This window comes from Haliotis rubra, unplaced genomic scaffold (genome assembly GCF_003918875.1).
Source record: "Haliotis rubra isolate DU_JTF1 unplaced genomic scaffold, ASM391887v1 Scf685, whole genome shotgun sequence".
Lineage (NCBI taxonomy): Eukaryota > Metazoa > Mollusca > Gastropoda > Lepetellida > Haliotidae > Haliotis > Haliotis rubra.
In genome coordinates, this window is record NW_025767396.1 from 301,664 (window position 1) to 325,301 (window position 23,638).

Sequence of the window (23,638 nt, forward strand, 5' to 3'; positions counted from 1 at the left end):
AACTCCAGAACCAGAGCCCTCTACAAGACGACCACGGCGACAACGAAATACGACCCGCACTAGCAACTAATACCCTCAGCCACCAGGTGATTATAAACATGAGAAGATGAAATATGATCCTGGTATATTGTGAACTTTTGTTGATCAATGTCTCACACTGAGATATTGACAGGACTGTATGCTTCATAAATTAAATAACTTCCGAAACAAACCAAAGAACCTTGAACAGTGTGCTGTATAAATACATTCAGAAAGAAACCATGCACATTGCTGCCTTAGAAACAAACACACCATCTACCATGTCAGTTCAGAAGCAAACAATGCACTGTGTCGCCTCAGAAACAAACAGTTCATGTACTGTGTCACCTAAGAAACAAACACATCATGTACAGTGTTCCTAAAGGACACCAATCTGCTCATATGGCTTAAAAACAACCGACCTCGAGGTCATCATAATGGTCAAAGCGATGAACATTTTAAAACTCTGGCACCGTAAGTTTTCATCAGTGACAGTTGACAAATCCTTTATAATGTACGACCTGTAGATCGAGGACTGACTGACTGAGTTTGGTTTTACGCCGGTTTTAGCAATACTCCAGCAATATCACGGCGGGGGACACCAGAAATGGGCTTCACTCATTGTACCCATGTGGGGATTCGAACCCGGGTCTTCGGCGTTACGAGCCAACGCTTTAACCACTAGACTACCCCACCGCCCCCGTAGATCGAGGATATCTGAGAATTTTTTGCAAGTGTTCAAGTGAATTATGCCACACTGTCATTGCTCCTCAGGTATGTCTTTGCTATCTGCCTTCATCACTAGGTCTACTATTGGGGATAGTGTTACTATTGTGACTATATTGCAATAGTAGCCGGACCTATTCCAACAGACCGGATAGTTTTACTAACTAATGGAATAGAAGTAAACAGTGATTGTGACCAATCTCCAACTGGGATTTTTTTCTCCCTGTCGTTACACAAGGGAAGTAACTCTAATCTGATTTCGTTGTACTTGATAGCAATGTAGGCATGAAATAGGTGAAAATATATGCATTATTTTGAACTAACTGCATTATTTATCTATCATTTTATCTATTATCATGCATACTATTGAAAACACTATTGGCATTATATATTATTATCAACATAATACTGTGATGAGGTAAAACCATTCCAGTAGTTTGATAACTGGAGTGCTAAGGGATCATTCATAATTTATGGCTACTGGGATAGGGATGATTTTAATACGGGGCACCCATTTTGTACTTTTGTACTGGAGAGGTAGGGGGTCATTAATTTTGTACTTTTGTGTACATGTTCAGGGAGGGGTGTGTGTGTTTGGAGTTGAGGAGTTTTGTATTTCTATATAAGAATTATGCTTAAAATTATGGGAAGGGGGTCATTGATTTTGTACCTGACAAGCAGAGGGGTCACTTACTTGGTACATACATTTTAGGTGGGGGTGTAAATTCTTATCCATAAACATCATCTTCAACCCCCCAGCCATAAATAATGAATGGTCCCTAACCACAGTTTTTGAAACTATTGATTATCATGCATACTATTGAAAACATTGGCTTCTTATATGATTATTAACATAACCCGCTGAAGGTAAACAATTCCAATAGTTTGATAACTCGATGTACTGTTACACATTAACCATGAATATGCATGACTGAAGTGCTGAGAAAAAATAACTGGATCAGTGTATTGGCATCAGTGTAGTCTATATGATACATTATCTGTATTGTGAGATGTATTGGGATATCCTGGGAAATCAGTGTTGAATAGTGTTGATTAAAGGCACAATGTCACACCACATTTCTCTAAAAATACATAATGCATTCCTCTCAATAATACTAACTATCAGCCCTCAGGGAAGCTACCATATAATTTATTCCAAACAAAATTACGTATTAAGATTACAATATTGAATTAAAAAGTCTACTGGCTGAACATTATTTCAAGCGAACCCCATAGAGTTATGTCCCTTGCAGTACTCTTTACGAACATCCTACACATAACGTGTGATTGAAACCAGTTCAGCAAACATAAACAACACTGCGTGCGACAGTTTTTGATGTACCGAGCAATTGTTTACATTCCATATATGACAAGTATTCTCTGTTTGGAAGCTGTTCGCCTCGAAGTTTCAATTATTGATTTCAGGCAAGTTGTAAGGGGTAATAAGTCTTTTATTGCATCAATAGGAAGCTAATGTGAGTGCATATGCACCCAATATATAAAATATAGGCCAAAATATTGTAAAAAATGTGACATTGTGCCTTTAACACTGATTGTATATGTAGATCCTGTTTTTGACAACATCTGAACTTTTTCTAAAAAGTACACCGCTTCCAGTGACTTCTTGATAGTTCATGTTAAAACTCAAAATATCTCTATTTCACTATTACGCAACACCACAGACATAAGCCGTGGCTGTCAGTATCCACAATATGTCGACAAATGAAAGTTGTGTAAAAATCGGCATTTTGATATCACTAACTTGTTTTGACGATATCATTTTCTGTCATTCTTTCAATAAATTCATTTTACTGTAAACCTTTCTTTCTAGTTTTTAACACAATGACGATGTTAAATTTGGATTACACTTTCTCAGTAAAGTACAGTTTCTACAGTCCGTTTGAAACAAAATGATACCGATGAATTGCAATCTAACACAAAAACAAATCGACATAAAAGAATCACCCAACGCGGACTGCAATAAAAACAACAGACCACCTCTAGAAAAAAGTTGCATAATTTGTGTCACAAAAATAAAAAAGTTGTTTAAGAAACTGTCATCATTTATTTGTGCGTTTTCCCAGTTTGTTACAAGGGCGGAGTGGCAACTAAAGGAACAGAGCTAAAAGCGAGATGCACCTGCGTTAACGGGTTCTCAACAAACTTTTGAGCTGGCGAGATGACACGTACCCCAGCTGCACAGGCAGTGCGCTGTATGTACTTAGTAATTGCATACTTGGGTAACCCCCTGTCATTTTCATCCTTGAAGAAATCATAGACTTTGTAAATTATAGACTTTCATTTTCTCTCACTTTGTCAATCAGCAGTAATCACATGTCTCTGACGTCACTAATACACGTGCATCTCGCTTTTCACGCTGTTCCTTTAGTTGCCACTGCGCCCTTGTAACAAACTTTGAAAAAGCACAAATAAATGATGACAGTTTCTTAAACAACTTTTTAATTTTTGTGACACAAATTATGCAATTTTTTCGAGACTTGGTCTGTTGTTTTTATTGCAGTCCGCATTGGTGTGATTCTTTTATGTCTATTTGTTGTTGTGTTAGATTGCAATTCATTGGTATCATTTTGTCTCAAACGGACTGTTGTAGTTTTGTCAGGTTGAGTCCCACCCATGGATTCGAACCTTCACTCTCAGAGTTGCCAGCACACAAAGTAAGTGATCTAACCCACTCAGCCACCGCTGCTCCCACTCAAAATATGTCGGACAACTGGTAGTGTAGATCCCACTAGAAGCTGTGTACACTAGACCAAGGGGGTGGTTCCTTCACTTGAATGCAAGTGGTTGCATCATTTTAATGTGATTGAGTTTGAGTGAGTGAGTTTAGTTTTACGCCGCACTCAGCAATATTCCAGCTGTATGGCGGCGATCTGTAAATAATCGAGTCTGGACCAGACAATCCAGTGACCAATAGCATGAGCATTGATCTGCGCAATGGGGAACCAATGACATGTGTCAACCAAGTCAGCGAGCCTGACCACCCGATCCCGTTAGTCGCCTCTTACAACAAGCATGGGTTACTGAAGGCCAATATTCTAACCCAGACCTTCACGGGTTGCATCATTTTAATGGATGTGGTTGCCCCATTATGAATGCAGATCTGTGCCAGACTAGTGTTCAAATGAGTCATCTTGATTGTTTGATTTCAAGATCATGAGCGAGAATTATTCTGCACCAAGAGAGGAAGCCATCGACGACAAAGCCACAATAGTGAATGGACACAGAATAAGTATCGCAACACATCATACTTTTCATAGTATCAATACATTGTCATTAATAGGGCTATAACCGGTTTACCGGTATTTACCGGTTCAGACATGAAAACGATCCGTATTGCGATACGCTGATCAAAAATCGTTATTTTGACATGCATTCGGAAAACTTCGTAACACTCGGAAATCTTCGGATATTTCCGTTTTTTGAATTGTTCTTTTCCCTGTTTCATTAGTGCCAAATGTTACTCACATTTTTATTTTGTCATGATTAAAAGTTTTTAAAAAAGGTTAATCAATCATAGTGATTTTGTTGTGTTTTTTGCTTTATAATCAAGCATTAACTCGATTATAAGTAGTTTTTGTTAAAAAATAATCCTTCCAATATATTGCAATACATATCGCAATATATGCTTCCGCATCGCAATATATCGCAATATGAAAATTCTCTGCAATACCCACCCCTAGTCATTAACCAAAACAAATGAACTTCTCCAACTTACTATCTGGATAGATTAACTTATATCATTCTATGCTATCAAGAAATAATTAAATGGCAAATCTAGAGGGTAACAATAATCATACAAATAAAATTATTATGATATTAATGGCTATAGGAGTGTTAAAAATTAAAAGTGTAACAAAACATTATTCCATGTGTATGTTATAACAGACCAAGGATATAACACCCTGTATCATCGAGGATGGTCTCATACATATCCATCATCTTCTTTCGGCAAAATATACAAAAAATAAGTGAATACAAAAAAAACCTCCTTACTTAAGCAGGCTCTGCAAAAAGGTAACAGAAGACATATCTTACAAATTCGCACTCCTTATTTAAACAATCTCTATTACAGAGTTTCAGAAAATGCAAATGGTAGGTGGAAGGGAAATATTAAGTTTAAGAGACTGTGAAACAGGCTATAATAGAAGTAATTTCAAGGAACATGTTGTGTTTCTTCCTTAAATGTAGGGTGGTGGGGTAGCCTAGTGGTTAAAGCGTTCGCTCGTCATGCCGAAGACCCGGGTTCGATTCCCCACATGGGTACAATGTGTGAAGCCCTTTTCAGGTATCCCCTGCCATGATATTGCTGGAATATTGCTAAAAGCGGCGTAAAACTATACTCACTTAATCACTCAGTGACAGATATTTTACTAGACTCAGACTTCAGGCTAGCGGCTAAAGTTGCAAAACGACTGAACTGGATCATAACTGGAATATATCTAATTATTCAACTGATTGTCCTAGATGAACTTCGGCTTCAGCTGTTGTTCCTCTAGGCCACCATAGTGAAAGTTCTGCACTGGTAGACATAGTAAATAAACCACCGGATGATTCTATCATTATTATTAGACTAATCTTTGATTCTCTACCTAATCAAATTACTAACATGAAAACTGAGTCGAATAAGTACACAGTTTCAATAGCTGCTGCTGGTGCTGGATGAGAACACACTCGGATAACCTTCACATTTCACATTAGCCTGATTAAAGAGCCGGGGAATATTAAATATTATTCCACAGCATGGTGTGTTCTGGTGTCCCGGGGGAGTGATTATAAGAGTTACTGCCCTCCCAGCTTCACAAGTAGATGCTAGTACATCTACCTCATCGGATTTGGATGAAAATTGACAACAGGGAAATTCCTGTTTTGGGATTCGCTACTCGGCATTGAAGAAGTATCACCATTTCTGGGTCAACATTTTTCAGACTGACAACCGACCTGGCACAGTTTTACAGTTCCGCATTTGTTTGTTTGTTTGTTTAATGTCACACTCAGCAATATTCCAGCTATATGAAGGTGAGGTGAGGTGAGGTGAGGTGAGGTGAGGTGAGGTGAGGTGAGGTGAAATTGGGTTTTACGTCGTGCTTGAGAATATTTCGCTCATATGACGACGTGGATGCGTGTGTATGTGTATGTGCGGCTGCTTGTACTAGCCCAGACTTATGTTGGTTTTATAGTGCTAGCCCACTGAGATACCATGCCGCAGTGAAGCATGAATACCCCACTCAGACACATTATACTGACTCCGAGCCGACCAGTCCTTGTTGTACCCATTAATGCCGAGCGCCAGGCAGGGACCAACAAGTACCATATTTTAACGTCTTTTGGTATGACGTGGTCGGGGATTGAACCCGCGACCTTCCGCTCTCCGGGCGGACGCTCTAACCACTACACCACGGAGGTGGTCCAGTTAGTATTGGTGTTCAGCAGCCCATGCTTTGTCGTAAGAGGCGACTAGCAGGAACATTGTTGAGTGTGGCGTAAAACAACAATCAGTCAATCAATTCCAGATATATGGTGGCAGTCTGTGAACAATTGAATCTGGACCGCACAATCCAGTGATCAACAGCATGAGCATCGATCTGCGCAATTGGGAACCGATGACATGTGTCAGCCAGGTCAGCGAGCCTGACCACCCATCCGCCACATCTGCACATTTAAAATCATTGCTTCAAGGTACAACACAACTTAGTGCTGAGACTGTTGTAAGTCTATGTTAAGGTATGAGAGTTACGTCAGCCTAGTATTTGTACAAGTGCAAGAAGGCTTTCATCACATAAACAGTAGATTGTCTGACACGGAGCTAGATATGAATGACAACTGGTGACATGACATGTGCATGGTATATGAATGACATATGCATGATATATGAATGATATGTGCATGACATACGCATAATATATGAATGACGTGCATGACATGTACATGATATATGAATGATATGTGCATGATATATGCATGATATGTGCATGACATATGCATGATATATGAATGATATGTGCATGACATATGCACAATATATCAATGATGTGCATGACATATGCATGACATGAATGACATGTGCATGACATATGCATGACATGTGCATGATATATGCATGATATGTGCATGATATATGCATGACATGCATGACATATTCCAGCAGCTGATACACCATTATATTTTTTACTTTTTCTGTATTTCTTTTCAAAATAGGCCAACATGTCAATTTATGTATTTGGGGTCAGTAATTAATATGGTATGTAGTCCAAGAGGAACATTAAGGCAACAACACTGATTTGTAAACTACAAAGTGGGACTCCATCCTGCTCTCACTAATTAGAAATGTCAAGGACCATAATCACTCTCCGATATAATTATTCACATAATTTGAAATATGTGGGACTTATTCAGTAATAGGTATTTATCTTTCATTCCCAAACATTCCATCTCACATCGACAATGGGCACCAGAAATGGGCTTCAAACAGGCTTCTCATTGTCCCATATTAAAAATGTTCCATTTCATTTCTGGATTTTCATGGTGAAATGGATTCATCAGAAAAACTTTAATCCTAATTTTACATTCAATAACCAGGGAAGTTTAGTTCCCTTGGATCCTAGGTAGACAATAATTTCATTTTGAATAATGTCCAAATGAATTTTAAAAAAAATATGTAAAACAACTAATTAAAAATCCAAGCAGTCATTTTAAAACTTGTACAACTTTGGTGAAACTTTAACGCATAAAGTCCTAACAAACTAAGAATAGTAATCTATGTATTTATTCCTAAACGTTTCATCTACAATGGATGCCAGAAACGGGCTTCACGCATTGACCCATATTGGTTTCAAACCTGGGTCGATGTGTGGCAGGTGAACTCTTTCACCACTGGACTAAACTTAATAAAAGATTAATAACTGAAAAATATTTTCACTGTGATATTTTCTGTGAAATCATGTATAATACATCCTAAAAAGAAAATTCAACTGAAAAATGATTTAAATGTGGCTATATATTTTGGATTTGTCAATACTTATCAATGAAGGTTTTTTCTCATTGCCGTATGTTCCATTTCATTTCTGGATTTTCTTGATGAAGTGGATTCATCAGAACAACTTTAAATGTTCATCTTTACATTCAATAACCAGAGAGTTCTGTTGTCATGGAAGCATGTGACATCATGGCATTCCAGGGAGAAGTTCATTTAATTTTGAATAATGACCAAAATGATTTTTGAATAAATGTAAACCAAGTAATTAAAAATCAAAGCAGTTGTTTTAAAACTGGTAGAAAGCAGTCATTTTAAAACTTGTATGACTTTGGTGATAGCTTCAAGTATACAGTGTTAATGAACTAAGAATTATTACCAGGGGAGTCTATGGTTTGAACCAAAAGTCACTGGATTCTGGAATGCCAAAGGGACATAACTCTGCACGGCAAACTGTGGGACCAAACTCAAGGGATGACTGGTGGCACCATTGTACATGACATGGAGACATGGAGCTTTAAACATCAGAGATAGAGAGAGAGAGAGAGAGAGAGAGAGAGAGAGAGAGAGAGAGAGAGAGAGAGAGAGAGAGAGAGAGAGAGAGAGAGAGAGAGAGAGAGAGAGAGAGAGAGAGAGAGAGAGAGAGAGAGAGAGAGAGGAGAGAGAGAGAGGGAGAGAGAGAGAGAGAGAGAGAGAGAGAGAGAGAGAGAGAGAGAGAGAGAGGGATAGAGAGGGAGAGAGAGAGAGAGAGAGAGAGAGAGAGAGAGAGAGAAGAAAAATAGAACTTAAAATCCTCTTTGTGTGATTGAGTGATTGAGTAAGTGTGAGTGTGAAAGTGTGTGTATGTGCTTGTGCATAAGTGGGTGCATGCATGCATGTGTGTAAATGTGTGAGTGAGTGAGTGTATGTGTGTATATAAGTGTGTGTGTCTCCTGTGTCAACAAAATAACGACTATTTAACACAAATCTTCTCTATCCTACAATCACTCCTGTCAACAAATACTTCTGTCAAAGTGAGTGAGTGAGTTTAGTTTTTACGCCGCTTTTAGCAATATTCCTGAGTGACTAAGCAATATCACGGCGGGGGACACCAGAAATGGGCTTCACACATTGTACCCATGTGGCTTAATCAAACCCAATGGACACAAGTGTTCATGTCTTCACTTGATGAGCAAACACTTTAACCACTAGGCTACCCCGCCGCCCCAAGTCTATCAAATACTGATCACAACAAGCAAGAGTTCATTACAACATGTCAGTTTGACAACAAAATCACGATTATTTAACACCAATCACACAATTATGTAACATTCACTTCTATGAACAAATTCCTCTATCAAACAGCATTGACAACAAGTGTTCAATACAATATTCCCCACAAGACTTATACTGAAATTGCTGGCTTCATTATGAATCATTCAACATGACATGGACAACAAAGAATATCACAAAAGACTCTACACATATTCAAACTATCACCAGTGTACATTCACCTTTTCAAATTTCCAAATCCGACATCCAAAAGTCCTTTCACCAACAGGTGAATCAATGTCCCAATTGGTCACTGTTAATCAACCATGAACTGCACATAATTATTACAACGTTTAAATTGACACAGCGTGTATATTAAAAGCCTGCTTCAAACAGCTTGACCTATAATTCTCTCCTGCCTGACTACACACAATCTACCAGATGTTGCCAGGACATTATAGGCTATACTCACTGGATAAACAACAGCTTGGGTCAATTATATACACACTCAAGGGCATAATACTTCATAATCCTCAGGTGCCATAATGGTCATATAATATTTGGCCTTGAGAGGGGTGTCTTGGGTTGGATTGGGGGGAGATTTTTGAAAAAGGAATTCTGGTGGCATTTATACTACAGTCCGTTTGAGTCAGAAACAGACCGATGAATTGCAAATTGTATCAGTGTACAAAATTGCCACATAAATATAAATAGTACACATGTTTATCATTTACTTATAAATACCCAACAGCTTTCTTATATTTGAAAAATTTCTGGACTCCACCAAAAAAGTTCTTTAAGAAACTATCATTAAAATTTTGACACAGTTCACTATTCGTTACGAGGGAGGAGTGCAGAGAAAGGGACAGCCAGGTGTTGGAGAAGCATGTGCACAAGTGCCCACCAAGTTATTGATTCATTAGCCTGTGCTTTGCCGTCTCCATCCTTTCAAAATTTTCAAATATAAGAAAGCTGTTGGGTATTAGTAAATGATAAACATGTGTACTATTTATATTTATGTGGCAATTTTGTACAATGATAAAATTTGCAATTCATCGGTCCGTTTCTGACTCAAACGGACTGTATACATACTGGATAATCAACAGCTCTGGTCAAAAGCCCATATACTTCATAATCCTCATGTGCCAGAACAGTCATTTAATTTTCAGCTGGGGAGAGGTGTCTTGGATTGGGAAAAGGGGAGATTTTTATGTGGATAGTGAAGCATACAACTTTACGGATAACAACTTCTTGTTTATTGCATAGAGGGAAGTTTTGGTGTAGATTCTGCCCCACTCGTACACAATACATTTTCAAATGTTTAACCTACATGGAATATCTGCCCCATTCGTACAAGAAACATTTTAAAATGTTTAACCTACATGTAATATCTGCCCCATTCGTACAAGAAACATTTAAAAATGTTTAACCTACATGTAATATCTGCCCCATTCGTACAAGAAACATTTAAAAATGTTTAACCTACATGTAATATCTGCCCCATTCGTACAAGAAACATTTAAAATGTTTAACCTACATGGAATATCTGCCCCATTCGCACATTTTCAAGAAACATTTTAAGATCTTTAACCTACATGGAATATCTGCCCTTATTCATTAAGAAACATTTTCATGTTTAACAACATGGAATATCTGCCCCATTCGTAAAAGAAACATTTTAAAATGTTTAACCTACATGTAATATCTGCCCCATTCAGACAAGAAACATTTTAAAATGTTTAACCTACATGTAATATCTGCCCCATTCATACATAAGAAACATTTTAAAATGTTTAACCTACATGGAATATCTGCCCCATTCAGTACAAGAAACATTTAAAAAATGTTTAACCTACATGGAATATCTGCCCCATTAAACATTTTCAAATGTTTAACCTACAAGAAACATTTTAAAATGTTTAACCTACATGGAATATCTGCCCCATTTAAAAATGTTTAACCTACATGGAAATTCATTTTAAAATGTTTAACCTACATGAATATCTGCCCTTATTCAGACAAGAAACATTTTAAAATGTTTAACCTACATGTAATATCTGCCCCATTCAATATTGCAAGAAACATTTTAAAATGTTTAACCTACATGTAATATCTGCCCCCATTCGTACAAGAAACATTTTTAAAATGTTTAACCTACATGTAATATCTGCCCCATTCGTACAAGAAACATTTTAAAATGTTTAACCTACATGTAATATCTGCCCCATTCGTACAAGAAACATTTAAAAATGTTTAACCTACATGTAATATCTGCCCCATTCGTACAAGAAACATTTAAAAATGTTTAACCTACATGTAATATCTGCCCCATTTGTACAAGAAACATTTAAAAATGTTTAACCTACATGGAATATCTGCCCCATTCGTACAAGAAACATTTTAAAATGTTTAACCTACATGGAATATCTGCCCCATTCGTACAAGAAACATTTTAAGATCTTTAACCTACATGTAATATCTGCCCTTATTCAGTACAAGAAACATTTTAAAATGTTTAACCTACATGGAATATCTGCCCCATTTGTACAAGAAACATTTTAAAATGTTTAACCTACATGTAATATCTGCCCCATTCATAATACAAGAAAAACATTTTAAAATGTTTAACCTACATGGAATATCTGCCCCATTTGTACAAGAAACATTTTAAAATGTTTAACCTACATGTAATATCTGCCCCATTCATACAAGAAACATTTTAAAATGTTTAACCTACATGTAATATCTGCCCCATTCGTACAAGAAACATTTAAAAATGTTTAACCTACATGTAATATCTGCCCCATTTGTACAAGAAACATTTTAAAATGTTTAACCTACATGTAATATCTGCCCCATTCATACAAGAAACATTTAAAAATGTTTAACCTACATGTAATATCTGCCCCATTCGTACAAGAAACATTTTAAAATCTTTAACCTACATGTAATATCTGCCCCATTTGTACAAGAAACATTTTAAAATGTTTAACCTACATGTAATATCTGCCCCATTTGTACAAGAAACATTTTAAAATGTTTAACCTACATGGAATATCTGCCCCATTTGTACACAAAAATGTTTAACCTACATTTTTAAAATGTTTAACCTACATGTAATATCTGCCCCATTTGTACAAGAAACATTTAAAAATGTTTAACCTACATGTAATATCTGCCCCATTCGTACAAGAAACATTTTAAAATCTTTAACCTACATGGAATATCTGCCCCATTTGTACAAGAAACATTTTAAAATGTTTAACCTACAAGTATCACATGCCACGTTCCTACAATTAAAGTGTGATACGACAGTTGTATACCAGCCACAATGGACAATGGAAGGCTTTATGAGGTTCAGTGGGTTTATATAAGTACAATGATACAGTCAATGAGGCGTGAGTTATGCGGCATTCGTGATGTTATAATAATGCATGCTGGGAGTAATCGTGCATAAATACCTGGTAATTTTAACAAGCAATGGGAGTCGTACGTCAACAGCAGTCAGACTCCTGGACTGGCGGATTTGGATACATGTTATTCCATAGCTGTATTTTCACTATTGCAAAGGTATGCAATAGTTAAAACACTATGCAATAGTTAAAACACTATTGCAAGACAGGTTTAGGAGTAGCAAAATAGTATCTGGTAATTTTAACAAGCATTGACAGTTGAGTGTCAGTTACACTCAATTTCTCTCAACTGATGGATTTGGGTTCTTCTATATTCCTTATAAGTAGGTGAGTTTAGTTTTACGCCGCTTTTAGCAATATTCCAGCAGTATCACGGCAGGGGACACCAGAAATGGGCTTCACACATTGTACCCATGTGGGGAATTGAACCTGGGCCTTTGGCGTGACGAGCGAATGCTTTAACCACTGGGCTACCCCTCCGCCCCTCGTTCCTTATAAGCATCATCACTATTTCAAAGATATACAATAGCTAAACACTACTGTAAAGTTGTTCTGGTAGTGGGATACATTGACAAGAGCCTCTACATCAGCTCAGTAGAGGTTTTTATCCATTTGATGCCACTGAAGCCCAAACCATCTGCTCAGATCAACAGAATTGAACCAACCATTATTACATTTCACGTAGTGCGTAACGACAGAACAAAAGTTAATAGAACATGACAAAAAACACATACATCTCTGTCTGTGTGAGTACACATGCCTAATTCTGAACACTTTTTCTGCCAAATTAAACATGACATTAATTTGTTTTTTCATGAATATAATGTTTAAATAAACAGCTTGTGGCTTTTAGTTTGTAGTTTTACAGGTGTAATAAATGATTTTGACATTTCAAAATGCTCCTTCTTCAAGTTTGTTTGCTTGTTGTTTAACGCCGCACTCAGCAATATTCCAGCTGTCGTACATATCTGTAGTACATGTGCCAACAATGACCCTTCAGCAATTATGACATCACTATTACCAGCCTTGTAAACATCACTGGTAATTAAAGTTACCAGGCCGGTCTGAAAGTTACCAGTCCTGAATTTTCAGGATTAAGATAAAATATAGGAGGTAAATTTTTTCAATGTCAGGTTATTGTCTGCAATAACACGCTTTTAAATGTTTTAAGTCAATTATATACATTTCAAAAGTTACAATTCAACAGCCAGACCATCGGATCGGTCTTTTTAAAACTGAGTTAATGGTTAAAGCGATATGAGCGGCAGTCAGTAAAGTGAGTTTATTTCTACAGCAATATTCCAGCTATATGGCGGCAGTCTGTAAATAATCAAGGGTGGAGCAGACAATCCAGTGATCAACATCATGAGCATTGATCTATGCAAATGGGATACAGTGACATGTGTCAACCAAGTCAGCGAGCCTGACTACCCAATCCCGTTAGTCACCTCTTATGACAAGTATGGGTTGCTGAAGATCAATTCCACCCTGGATATTCATGAGTGTCACCCAAGACAGCGAGCCTGACCACCCGATCCCGTTAGTCACCTCTTATGACAAGCATGGGTTACTGAAGATCAATTCTAACCCAGACATGTCACTGTATCCCAGTTGCATAGATCGATGCTCATGATGTTGATCACTGGATTATCAGTCTGACATATGATTCTATATTTGTCTCACAGACCAAGCATCACGACAAGCATATGTCAGCTAATCCCTCGTCACTGTGTTAAAGCTAATAAACTATCAAATTAAACTCAGGTACGTCAAAGATAGCGATTTGTTTGGCTGACTGACTGAGTTTGGTTTTACGCTGCTTTTAGCAATATTCCAGCAACATCACGGCGGGGGACACCAGAAATGGGCTTCACACATTGTACCCATGTGGGGATTCGAACCCGGGTCTTCGACGTGACGAGCGAACACTTTAACCATTAGGCTACCCCACCTCCTGTGATTTGTTTGGATAAATCCACAAGCACAGGTATTGTCTGACAGACAAGAATCATAACATTTAAGCTAATCCTTGGTCACTGTGCTCCAAATGATCAACAATCAAATTAAACTCAAATTTGGTGATTATATGGCGCATATCAAAGATGAGGATTTGTTTGGATAAAGCCACAATCACAGGTATTTGACCGACAGATGAAATGTCAGCGAGTCCCTAGTTACAAATGATGAACAGTGAAACTGTTTTATCAAAGAAAACGAATAGAAATATGGTAGAAATAACATCTGCAGCTGACATTATTCTACCAAACATAAACAGTATCAAGACCCACCATAGCTTTTCATTCCTCTCCTGGAAGCTTTGATTGGACCATTGGACCGGTTGTATTCCCGTGATGTATGGTAGTCCGTATCATATGCTCCTGGTATCGCATTTGAGTCACGCATTGGGTACAGACTATCATGTTCATCGATGAAACCGTTGGGAGGAGACATTGGAGAATCATATTCAGTCCTTGAGAATGGACGTCGTGGAATTTGTTTGTAAAATGTATTACCTCGCTGATGAGACAACCGAGAAAATTGTCCTCCTTCCTGTTGTCCATAGTAATGGGCAAGTTGTGAATCATGAACTTCAGCTCTCACAGAAAACTGGTTGCCAGCTCCTTGCATATGTGTATAGGAATTCAGATAATTACTGTCTCCATTGATAAGTTGCTTCACCCTAGGGAGACTGCCCCGCCTCCTAAGGGGGAGCTGGTTGTACCCACCTCCTCGGTTCGCAAGAACAAGTTGCCCCCGCCCATCCTCGATACTTCCATCATCCGACAGAATATCCACGGAACTCCGCCTACGCTGCATTCTCCTATCCATCTCATCTGAACAGGTCCCGTCCTGACCTGAATCCTCCTGATGTGACTCCTGACCTGAATCTTTCTGGCCTGAGTACTCCTGACCTGACTCTTCTCCACGGCCCTCTGTCACACTAACCCCTTCTTCCTCAGTGTCATGTTCATGACCTTCCTTAGCTTCTGGTATGTGTCCTTGTTCACTTTGTGTTGAACACTCCTGAGGCAAGCACCTGCTAGCGTGCCAGTCACTCTCATTGTGGCCTACCGATTGTGTATGGTCTTGTGTCACACACAGCTGTTGCTGGCTGTGTGATAAATCATCCAGTGAATTGCCTACAAGACCGTTTTTCTCTGATGCTAATTCACTTGAACTACAGACACTGTTGGCAGAGTTTTCTGGAATATTCAACATAGAGTTCCTTGGACTCTCTATAGGCAGGAAAAATATACCGTTAATTTTTTCTCTGGAACTTTTAACGTCTTCATATTCATACCTATCAATGGATGAATTGCCTTTGCCACTGCACGTGCGGCGCCGTCTCCTGGGTTTCGGACTCGCTATAACATGGTCAGGTGCTACGAAGGCAGCATCTGTTTCCCCTTCAACTACAACTTTTAAGACCCTTTGTTTTTGATCGCTGTTCCCACATTGATCTGGTTCATTGGACTGGTGGCTTACAATAGAAAATCCATCACTTTCTGCACAAGGTTGGCAGGTTTTCTCTACAGTAATACCAGGCACTTGATCAGGCTGTCCTTGTGAGACAAGTCCACCAGCTTCACTGTGATTGATCACTTCTACTGGTTGTCTCTCTATCATGTCACACTGGCCTTCCTTAATACTTAGGTCATCTTTGCCTGAGATTCCATCAGTTTCTTTTGAAACCTGACTTGATTTGTTTGCCCTTCATATGTACCTGGAAATCCATCAATATCTCTTGAACCACCAGAAAATCCTTCAGTATCTCTTGAACCACCAGAAAATCCTTCAATATCTCTTGAACCACCAGAAAATCCTTCAGTATCTCTTGAACCACCAGAAAATCCTTCAGTATCTCTTGAACCACCAGAAAATCCTTCAGTATCTCTTGAACCACCAGAAAATCCTTCAGTATCTCTTGAACCACCAGAAAATCCTTCAGTTTGTCTTGAACCACCAGGAAGTCCTTCAGTTTGTCTTGAAACACCAGGAAATCCTTCAGTTTGTCTTGAACCACTGGGAAATCCTTCAATATCTCTTGAACCACCAGGAAATCCTTCATTTTCTCTTGAACCACCAGGAAATTCATCAATGTTCATGGGACATGTTTTCCCTCCATCCCATCGACCCATCTGTTCATTCAAGTCACTCTCACACTTAGAATCTTGTTGATAGGCTCCAGTATACCCATCAGTAGCAATGGCTGGTTTTTCTTGTGTAATTTCAACTCCACTAGGCTCCTTACATTTGTTCCCATCTCTACAGTATTCCCTATGGTCTGCTGGATAGCTGTTTCCATCATCCTGACAATCTTCCTCTCTATGATGCGTTCCCGGAATAACACCCAAGGTATTCAGTGACACATGTTTGTCCTCATATTGTACAGATAGATTTGGAATCTGATCTGTAAGTTCAGGATTTGGTTCCGACTGCAACTGTTCATACCCTCTCATATTACTGTCATCATTCAGACACGGCACATCATATCCATCATTGTCATCCTGAGCATGAAGAACTGACTGCCGTTTGTGCTCAGGCACAGTTCTATCCGCTCATCTGAGATAAACCTCTAGGCTGTTCATCTATTCTGATACTGAGTGCAGTGTCCGACTTGTCACTTGTGGGAATTTCCAGCTGAGGTTGATGACCTGACTGCTCTTCATGGTAAGATTGTATTATTGGATCATTTTTATTCCTGCAATCCCCGTGAGGCATGCTTGCCTGATTCAGCGCATCAACTGGCTGGTTGGGATGGTGATTAACCTGAGGCTTTTCAATTAGTTCTTCTGTCAAGGTTGGTGGAGTGTACTGACTAGAATATTGTGGTTCATCGGTGCTCTCATCATCTGACTCATGTTTTGCTACAATATTCCTTTGGAATGGAGATGGGGTGCATCCTCTTCTATCTTGCTCTGTTTCTGAATCAACAGAATGCATGCTTGATTCAACATGATGGATGCTTGAATCAACATGAGGAATGACTGAATCAATAGACTGTTCACTTTGCCTCATCCGGTTCATTGGAATGGAGCTTACATCTCCAATACATATGTAACTATTTCTGCTGCACTCATAGCTTTCTGTTTTCACTCCTTCAGAAGGGACAGCATCATATTCAGAATGCAACAAACTCCCTTCACTGTCAATTTTATAATGATTGCAATCTCTCTGTTGGCCATTAACAGTTCTTCTGTCATATTGTACTGACTGTTGTGAAGTAGTTTGGACATTCTGTTGTGAAGCACTTGGAACATTCTGTTGTGAAGCACTTGGGACATTCTGTTGTGAAGCATTTGGAACATTATGTGGTGAAGCACTTGGAACATTATGTGGTGAAGCACTTGCAACATTCTGTTGTGAAGCACTTGGGACATTCTGTTGTGAAGCACTTGGAACATTATGTGGTGAAGCACTTGAGACATTATGTGGTGAAGCAATTGGAACATTCTGTTGTGAAGCACTTGTAACAATCTCTTGTGAAGCACTTGGGATGTTTGTGCTTGCACTTCTTGAATTATAATAAGCCCTGCTGTCATTTCCTACATGTTGTTGCAAAGCATCTTGTGAGATCGTATTTGCATTTCTTCTTGAAACTCTGGGACTAGAGTCAGAGCAATGCCTAATTCTTTCCTCCAGCCCTCCAAATTCATAATTCCCATCATACTGACTTCCAGCAGGACTGTTCACATCATCCTGCATCTCCTCTACGTCTTCATCACATGAATGAGCCCCACCTCCAAAACACTGTGACTCAATGCTATGTGGGTGCCTGTAATGGTTCTCCAAATGCCCAACACTGTCCACATGTTCACTGAATTGCTGTCTGTCTCCTTTCCTTACATCGATAGGACTCCCAGACAAGGAACTAATTCCTGAGTCTAGATGTTGATGATGGCGATAGAAACTTGGGTCGAAATTGCTTCTGATGTCATTCTCTTCCACATTTGTCCCCGAGAATTGCCTGCCCCTTAAAAAGGTCTGATCAAGGTACGGTCTTTCTGACTCCTTACTGGGAGACACATTGTGTAGAACTGGATACAATGAAGTACAGGGTCCTGATGAATGTCGATTTCTGTGGTGGTGCTGCTCATAGGAAGAAACGGAAATGCTTGACCCAGAAGAATGTCTGTTCTTTGTCCGATGTTTTCCCACAGGACTGAATGCACTTCTAGGTGCTGGTATGAGTCTAGCCTGGCTGCTGTGCTGAAGTTCAATCATATTCAAAGGATGCTCCATTGATTCCGTATTTCCATATCTGTTGATGTCAAGAGGGTCGTTAGGCTCTAACCTAGGACAGGTTTCATCATGAGGGTTGAACAGAACATGTGTTCCACCAGGTGAAGATGCTACTGGCAGATTGCTGTCATTGTCATCTGAGTGAATAGTGGTTGATTCTATGTCTGAGGTCATGCCATGGTTATGTGGTACCTCGTCACACTGTACTTCCACATTGGCTTCAGAAGTTAAGGTAATACCAGGGTTATTAAGTTGTTCACGATTCCTTGGAACTCTCAACTGTTCCTGTCTTTCAGAGATGTCATAACCTCCATCAGATTGGTCTGCATGCCAACAAGGGTTTACTGTTTCTTCATTTCTGTTGCAGTTTTCATCAACAGATTCCTTGGTACACCTAACATCCAATGAACTGCATCCTGAACTTATATCATATAAATGTCGATGATCAGATCCTGGGCCTGAAATGTTTCTCAAGAACTGTTCATCATTTGTTCTCAAAGGACTACAACCAGATGAGGATCTATTTGCTTCATCATCCTTACTCAGTTTCTTACAACAATGATCATCTTCTTCTTGGTCTTCCATCGCTGGACTGATCTCTGGGTCCAGATGCTGGTGATGAGAGTCTGGACCACTAATGTTGCTCACTAAGAGCTCATCTCTTGTCAGACTAGTAGCTGAAAGAGGTTTTCTTCTGACACCATCTCTGTTTGAGTGTTCATCATGTTCCTCATCCATCACTGAGCTGATGCCTATGTGGTCAGATGGGCAGTGGGGATCCTGGATATAGATAGCTTTGGTCCTCAGTTGACCAATGAATCCTGCACTGGAATGTTCAATGGGAATGTTTTCAGCAGAGGGTCTCTTTTGAGGTGACTGGCCAGGTTGTTCATTATATAACATCTTTTCTTTCTCAGTACCTTCTGTCTGTGATGTGTCTGGATGCTCGGGTTGGTCAGGTGGTGAAATCTCTTCTTTCTCAGTACCTTCTCTTTGAGGTGGTGAAAGGTCTTGTTCCTCAATATCCTCTAACTGAAGTGGTGAAATGCCTTGCTTTTCTATATCGTCTCTATGAGCTGGTGACATCTGTTGCTTTACAATATCCTCACTCTGAATAGGTGAAATCTCATGTTTCTGAATATCCTCTGTCTCAGGTGTCACCTCTCTGTTCTCACCACCCTCTATCTGTGGAGTGTCTAGACTGTGGGGTTGGTAAGATGTTTGTGAACAGGTGCTGAAGCCATTGAGGTCATCCGGACACTGAATGCTCACACTCCTTCCCGTAGTGACTTCACACTTTGTGCTTTCAACACTTTGTACATTAGTGCAGTCATACCCTGCCTCTCCAGGATGTGTTCTAGAAGAAGGACCTCTCTCAGTTTGTTCCTCCAGCACAACATCACCATGAGAAGCACACTGGGGTGACATATGTTGGCCATCAGAAGCTCCATCTGGGAAGCTTCCATCTGATATAGGAACATCAGTACCAGGCCCTGATTCACTTGAATGCTTCGTCATATTAGTTTGTCCTTCACAATCACCAATATTACCCTGCTGCACTGATGGACTTTGGCTATCAAAGTTTCTGTCCATTGTCTCCCTATCCACTAAAGGAAGCTTAACAGCAGATATATTTCCATTCCCACTCTTGGTCTGATCACTTGACCCTTTTACTTGTTTTTCAAGTTTGTTGGTGTTGGGAGAGTATTCCACAAGCCTGTCCAAGCATCCTTGCTTTAGAGATTGACTTAAGTGAGTAACATCTCTTCTCAAGATCTCTTCATCTGATTCAACACCATAAGTATTTCCATTCTTGCAATCGACTGGGTCACATTCAACTACTTCTGATTTGTTGGAATGTCCTTCAATGTTGGAATGTCTGTTTGACAAAGTTGGATTGTGTTCACCTCCTACTGAACTGTGTCTCTGATAGGAATCATGAGTTGTGTGGTGGCCTCTTCCCAAATCATCTTGATCTTCTTGCTTGTGGGAAGGACAGGGGTTGCCAATGCCTGTCTGTCTCCCTCCTGACAGATCCTCATCCAATACAGGTGATACACCTCTTCCACATGTTCTGTTTCTGTTAACAGGGTAATCAATTTTCCCAGCACTGTGATGACATTCATATCTGTTTGGATTGCTTAGTAAGCTGGCAACCACATTTTCACTGTCTTCTGATGTTAAAGGGTATAGTTCCTGATGTTCCTTATGGTCAGATTTTTCTTCATCAGTCTTATCAGCATCACCATCCTCACACAGCATCTCTCTATGGTCTTTTGAATCACGTGACTGCGAATGTACACTGACCACTATATCAATAGTTTCAGGACAGATCATTCTAGCAGAGAGATGATCTTCATCTTCTGTCTGAGTTTCAGCATGACGTGTATCAGATGCTCTCTGAGTGGGCGTCTTCTCTTCAGGATCTGTACCTGGACTTGTGTCATAGGCTTGAGTATGCAGGTTTTTGTCTAGTGTGGTTGGAAGCTGATTACATTCAGTATCTACACAGACAACTACTCTTGTTTCCTCTGGAGATGTTAGTGGTGTAAGTGATGACAGATCAGACAGCTGACTGTCCACAGTCGTGTCACTAAAATCTGTCAGACCTGAATCTCTTGATGCTGCAACAGGCTGTTCATTGTAAGGTAACAGTTCAAGTCTTCCCCCCTTCTTCAAAATACTTTCATCTGCTTCTCTCGAGGAAATCCTAAAGCCCATCATTACTGAGAGATTTTCAGTCCCAATTTCTTCTTCAATCACACAATTCTTATCCAATTCACCAGAAGCAGTGCTATCAGTATCTTCAATGACACCTGATTGTTGTTCAGCATTGTCAAAGGTCTCTCCCTTCTTGCTCATTCTGGTGCCACCAGGATCTGCTCACATCCAATTCCACTGAGACTGAACCACCAGGATCTGCTGTGCTTGTTTGTACGTCCTTCTTGCTCACATCCAATTCCACTGAGACTGAACCACCAGGATCTGCTGTGCTTGTTTGTATGTCCTTCTTGTTCACATCCAATTCCACTGAGACTGAACCACCAGGATCTGCTGTGCTTGTTTGTACGTCCTTCTTGTTCACATCCAATTCCACTGAGACTGAACCACCAGGATCTGCTGTGCTTGTTTGTCCATCCTTCATACTCACATCGAATTCCACTGAGACTGAACCACCAGGATCTGCTGTGCTTGTTTGTACGTCCTTCTTGCTCACATCCAAAGCCACTGAGACTGAACCACCAGGATCTTTTGAGCTTGTTTGTCTATCTGATTCTTCCTCTTGGTTTTTCAAATTCATGGTATCAACCCCAATGGATTTGCTTTCTGTTCCAGGGTGTGACTGAAGGTAATCATCTGGTGTAGTCTTTTCATCGCCACTAACATTTAGTTCACTTTCAGTTGTCAGATTTAGATCTTCTACAGCTGTGTTGGTCTGTATATTGACTGGCAACACGTCATCACCGGTTTGTGTGGTCTTTTCATGACTATTTATATTAAGTGGCAAAGTCAAATCTTCAGCATTTGTGTCAGACTTTCCATTGCCAAGCAAATGTTCATCACTGGTTTGGGTGGTCTTATTATCATTACACACAATTAGTTCACACGGTGTGGTCACAGCAAGATTTTCAGTTGTGTTGTTTTGTCTGTTGCTAGGCAACTGGTCATCACTGGTTTGTGTTGTCTTTTCATCACTAATCACATTTAGTGGAGTGGTCACATCAAGATTGCCTACCTTTGTGTAAGACTTTCTGTTGCCAGGCAACTGGTCATCACTGGTTTGTATCGTCTTGTCATCATTACACATAATTAGTTCACGCGGTGTGGTCACAGCCAGATTTTCAGTTGTGTTGTTTTGTCTGTTGCTTGGGAACTGGTCATCACCGGTTTGTGTTGTCTTTTCATCACTAATCACATTTAGTGAAGTGGTCACATCAAGATCGTCTACCTTTGTGTCAGACTTTCTGTTGCCAGGCAACTGGTCATCACTGGTTTGTGTGGTCTTATCATCATTACACACAATTAGTTCACACGGTGTGGTCACAGCAAGATTTTCAGTTGTGTTTATTTGTCTGTTGCCCGGCAACTGGTCATCACTGGTTTGTGTGGTCTTTTCATCACTACTCACATTTAGTGGAGTGGCCACATCAAGATCTACAGTTGTGTTGATTTGTCTGTTTCCAAGAAAGTCATCACTAGTTTGTGTGGTCTTTTCGTCACTACACACAATTAGTTCTCTTGGACTGGCCACATCAAGATCTTCAGTTGTGTTGGTCAGTCTGTTGCCAGGCAACTGGTCATCACCAGTCTGTGTATCCTTTTCATCATTACTCACATTTAGTGGAGTGGCTACATCAAGAACTTCTACCTTTGTGTCAGACTTTCTGTTGCCAAGCAACAGTTCATCACCAGTCTGTGTATCCTTACCATCACTACTCACATGTTGTTGAGTGTTCAGGTTTAGATGTTCTGCAGTTATGTTATTCTGCCTGTTGGTTGCCAACTGGCCATCATCAGTTTGTGTGGTCTTATCATCACTACTAACATTTAATGAAGGGTTCACATAAAGTTCTTCTCCAGTTTGTGACTGTCTGTTGCTAGACAACGGGACATCACTGCAGTCTCTGTTTCCTCCTTGAAAATTCACATTCACTTGACTTGAGGTTATCCCAAGATTTATTGGTGTTGTATTGTGATCTAGTTGTCCATCCTTGTCACCTGTGCCAGGTGATTGTCCTGCGCCTGAAGATGCATCGTCACTGGAGGCCATCACTGGTGGACCTACTGGATGCACATATTCAGCAAAAGCTTCATCATCAGCAGGTGTGTCATTAATTTCAGATGTGACATTACGCAGGTGTGTCATCAGATCAGCATCGGTAGGTGTGTCAGGCATTTCAGATGTGACATCGGCAGATGTGTCAGGCATTTCAGATGTGACATCGGTAGGTGTGTCAGGCATTTCAGATGTGACATCGGCAGGTGTGTCAGGCAT

At 39.7% G+C, this 23,638-nt stretch overlaps 3 protein-coding genes across 3 annotated transcripts in view; 1 reads left to right on the forward strand and 2 right to left on the reverse strand.

Moving 5' to 3' along the window:
• Positions 1-628, forward strand: part of LOC124258166 (frizzled-1-like) — a 1,674-nt gene extending 1,046 nt beyond the window's left edge. The window contains exon 1 of the mRNA XM_046692225.1: positions 1-628. This exon is cut by the window's left edge and continues 1,046 nt beyond it. Within this exon, the coding sequence (XP_046548181.1) occupies positions 1-70 (70 nt within the window). The 3' untranslated portion in view covers positions 71-628.
• The window catches only part of LOC124258165, a 45,486-nt gene extending 29,148 nt beyond the window's left edge, over positions 1-16,338 (reverse strand). The window contains 1 exon segment of the mRNA XM_046692224.1: positions 14,688-16,338. Within this exon segment, the coding sequence (XP_046548180.1) occupies positions 14,688-16,026 (1,339 nt within the window). The 5' untranslated portion in view covers positions 16,027-16,338.
• Positions 16,339-21,478: 5,140 nt separating this feature from the next.
• LOC124258177 lies at positions 21,479-23,638 on the reverse strand. Its single transcript, XM_046692231.1, has one exon. The coding sequence runs from the start codon at positions 23,636-23,638 to the stop codon at positions 21,479-21,481; it is 2,160 nt and encodes a 719-aa protein (XP_046548187.1).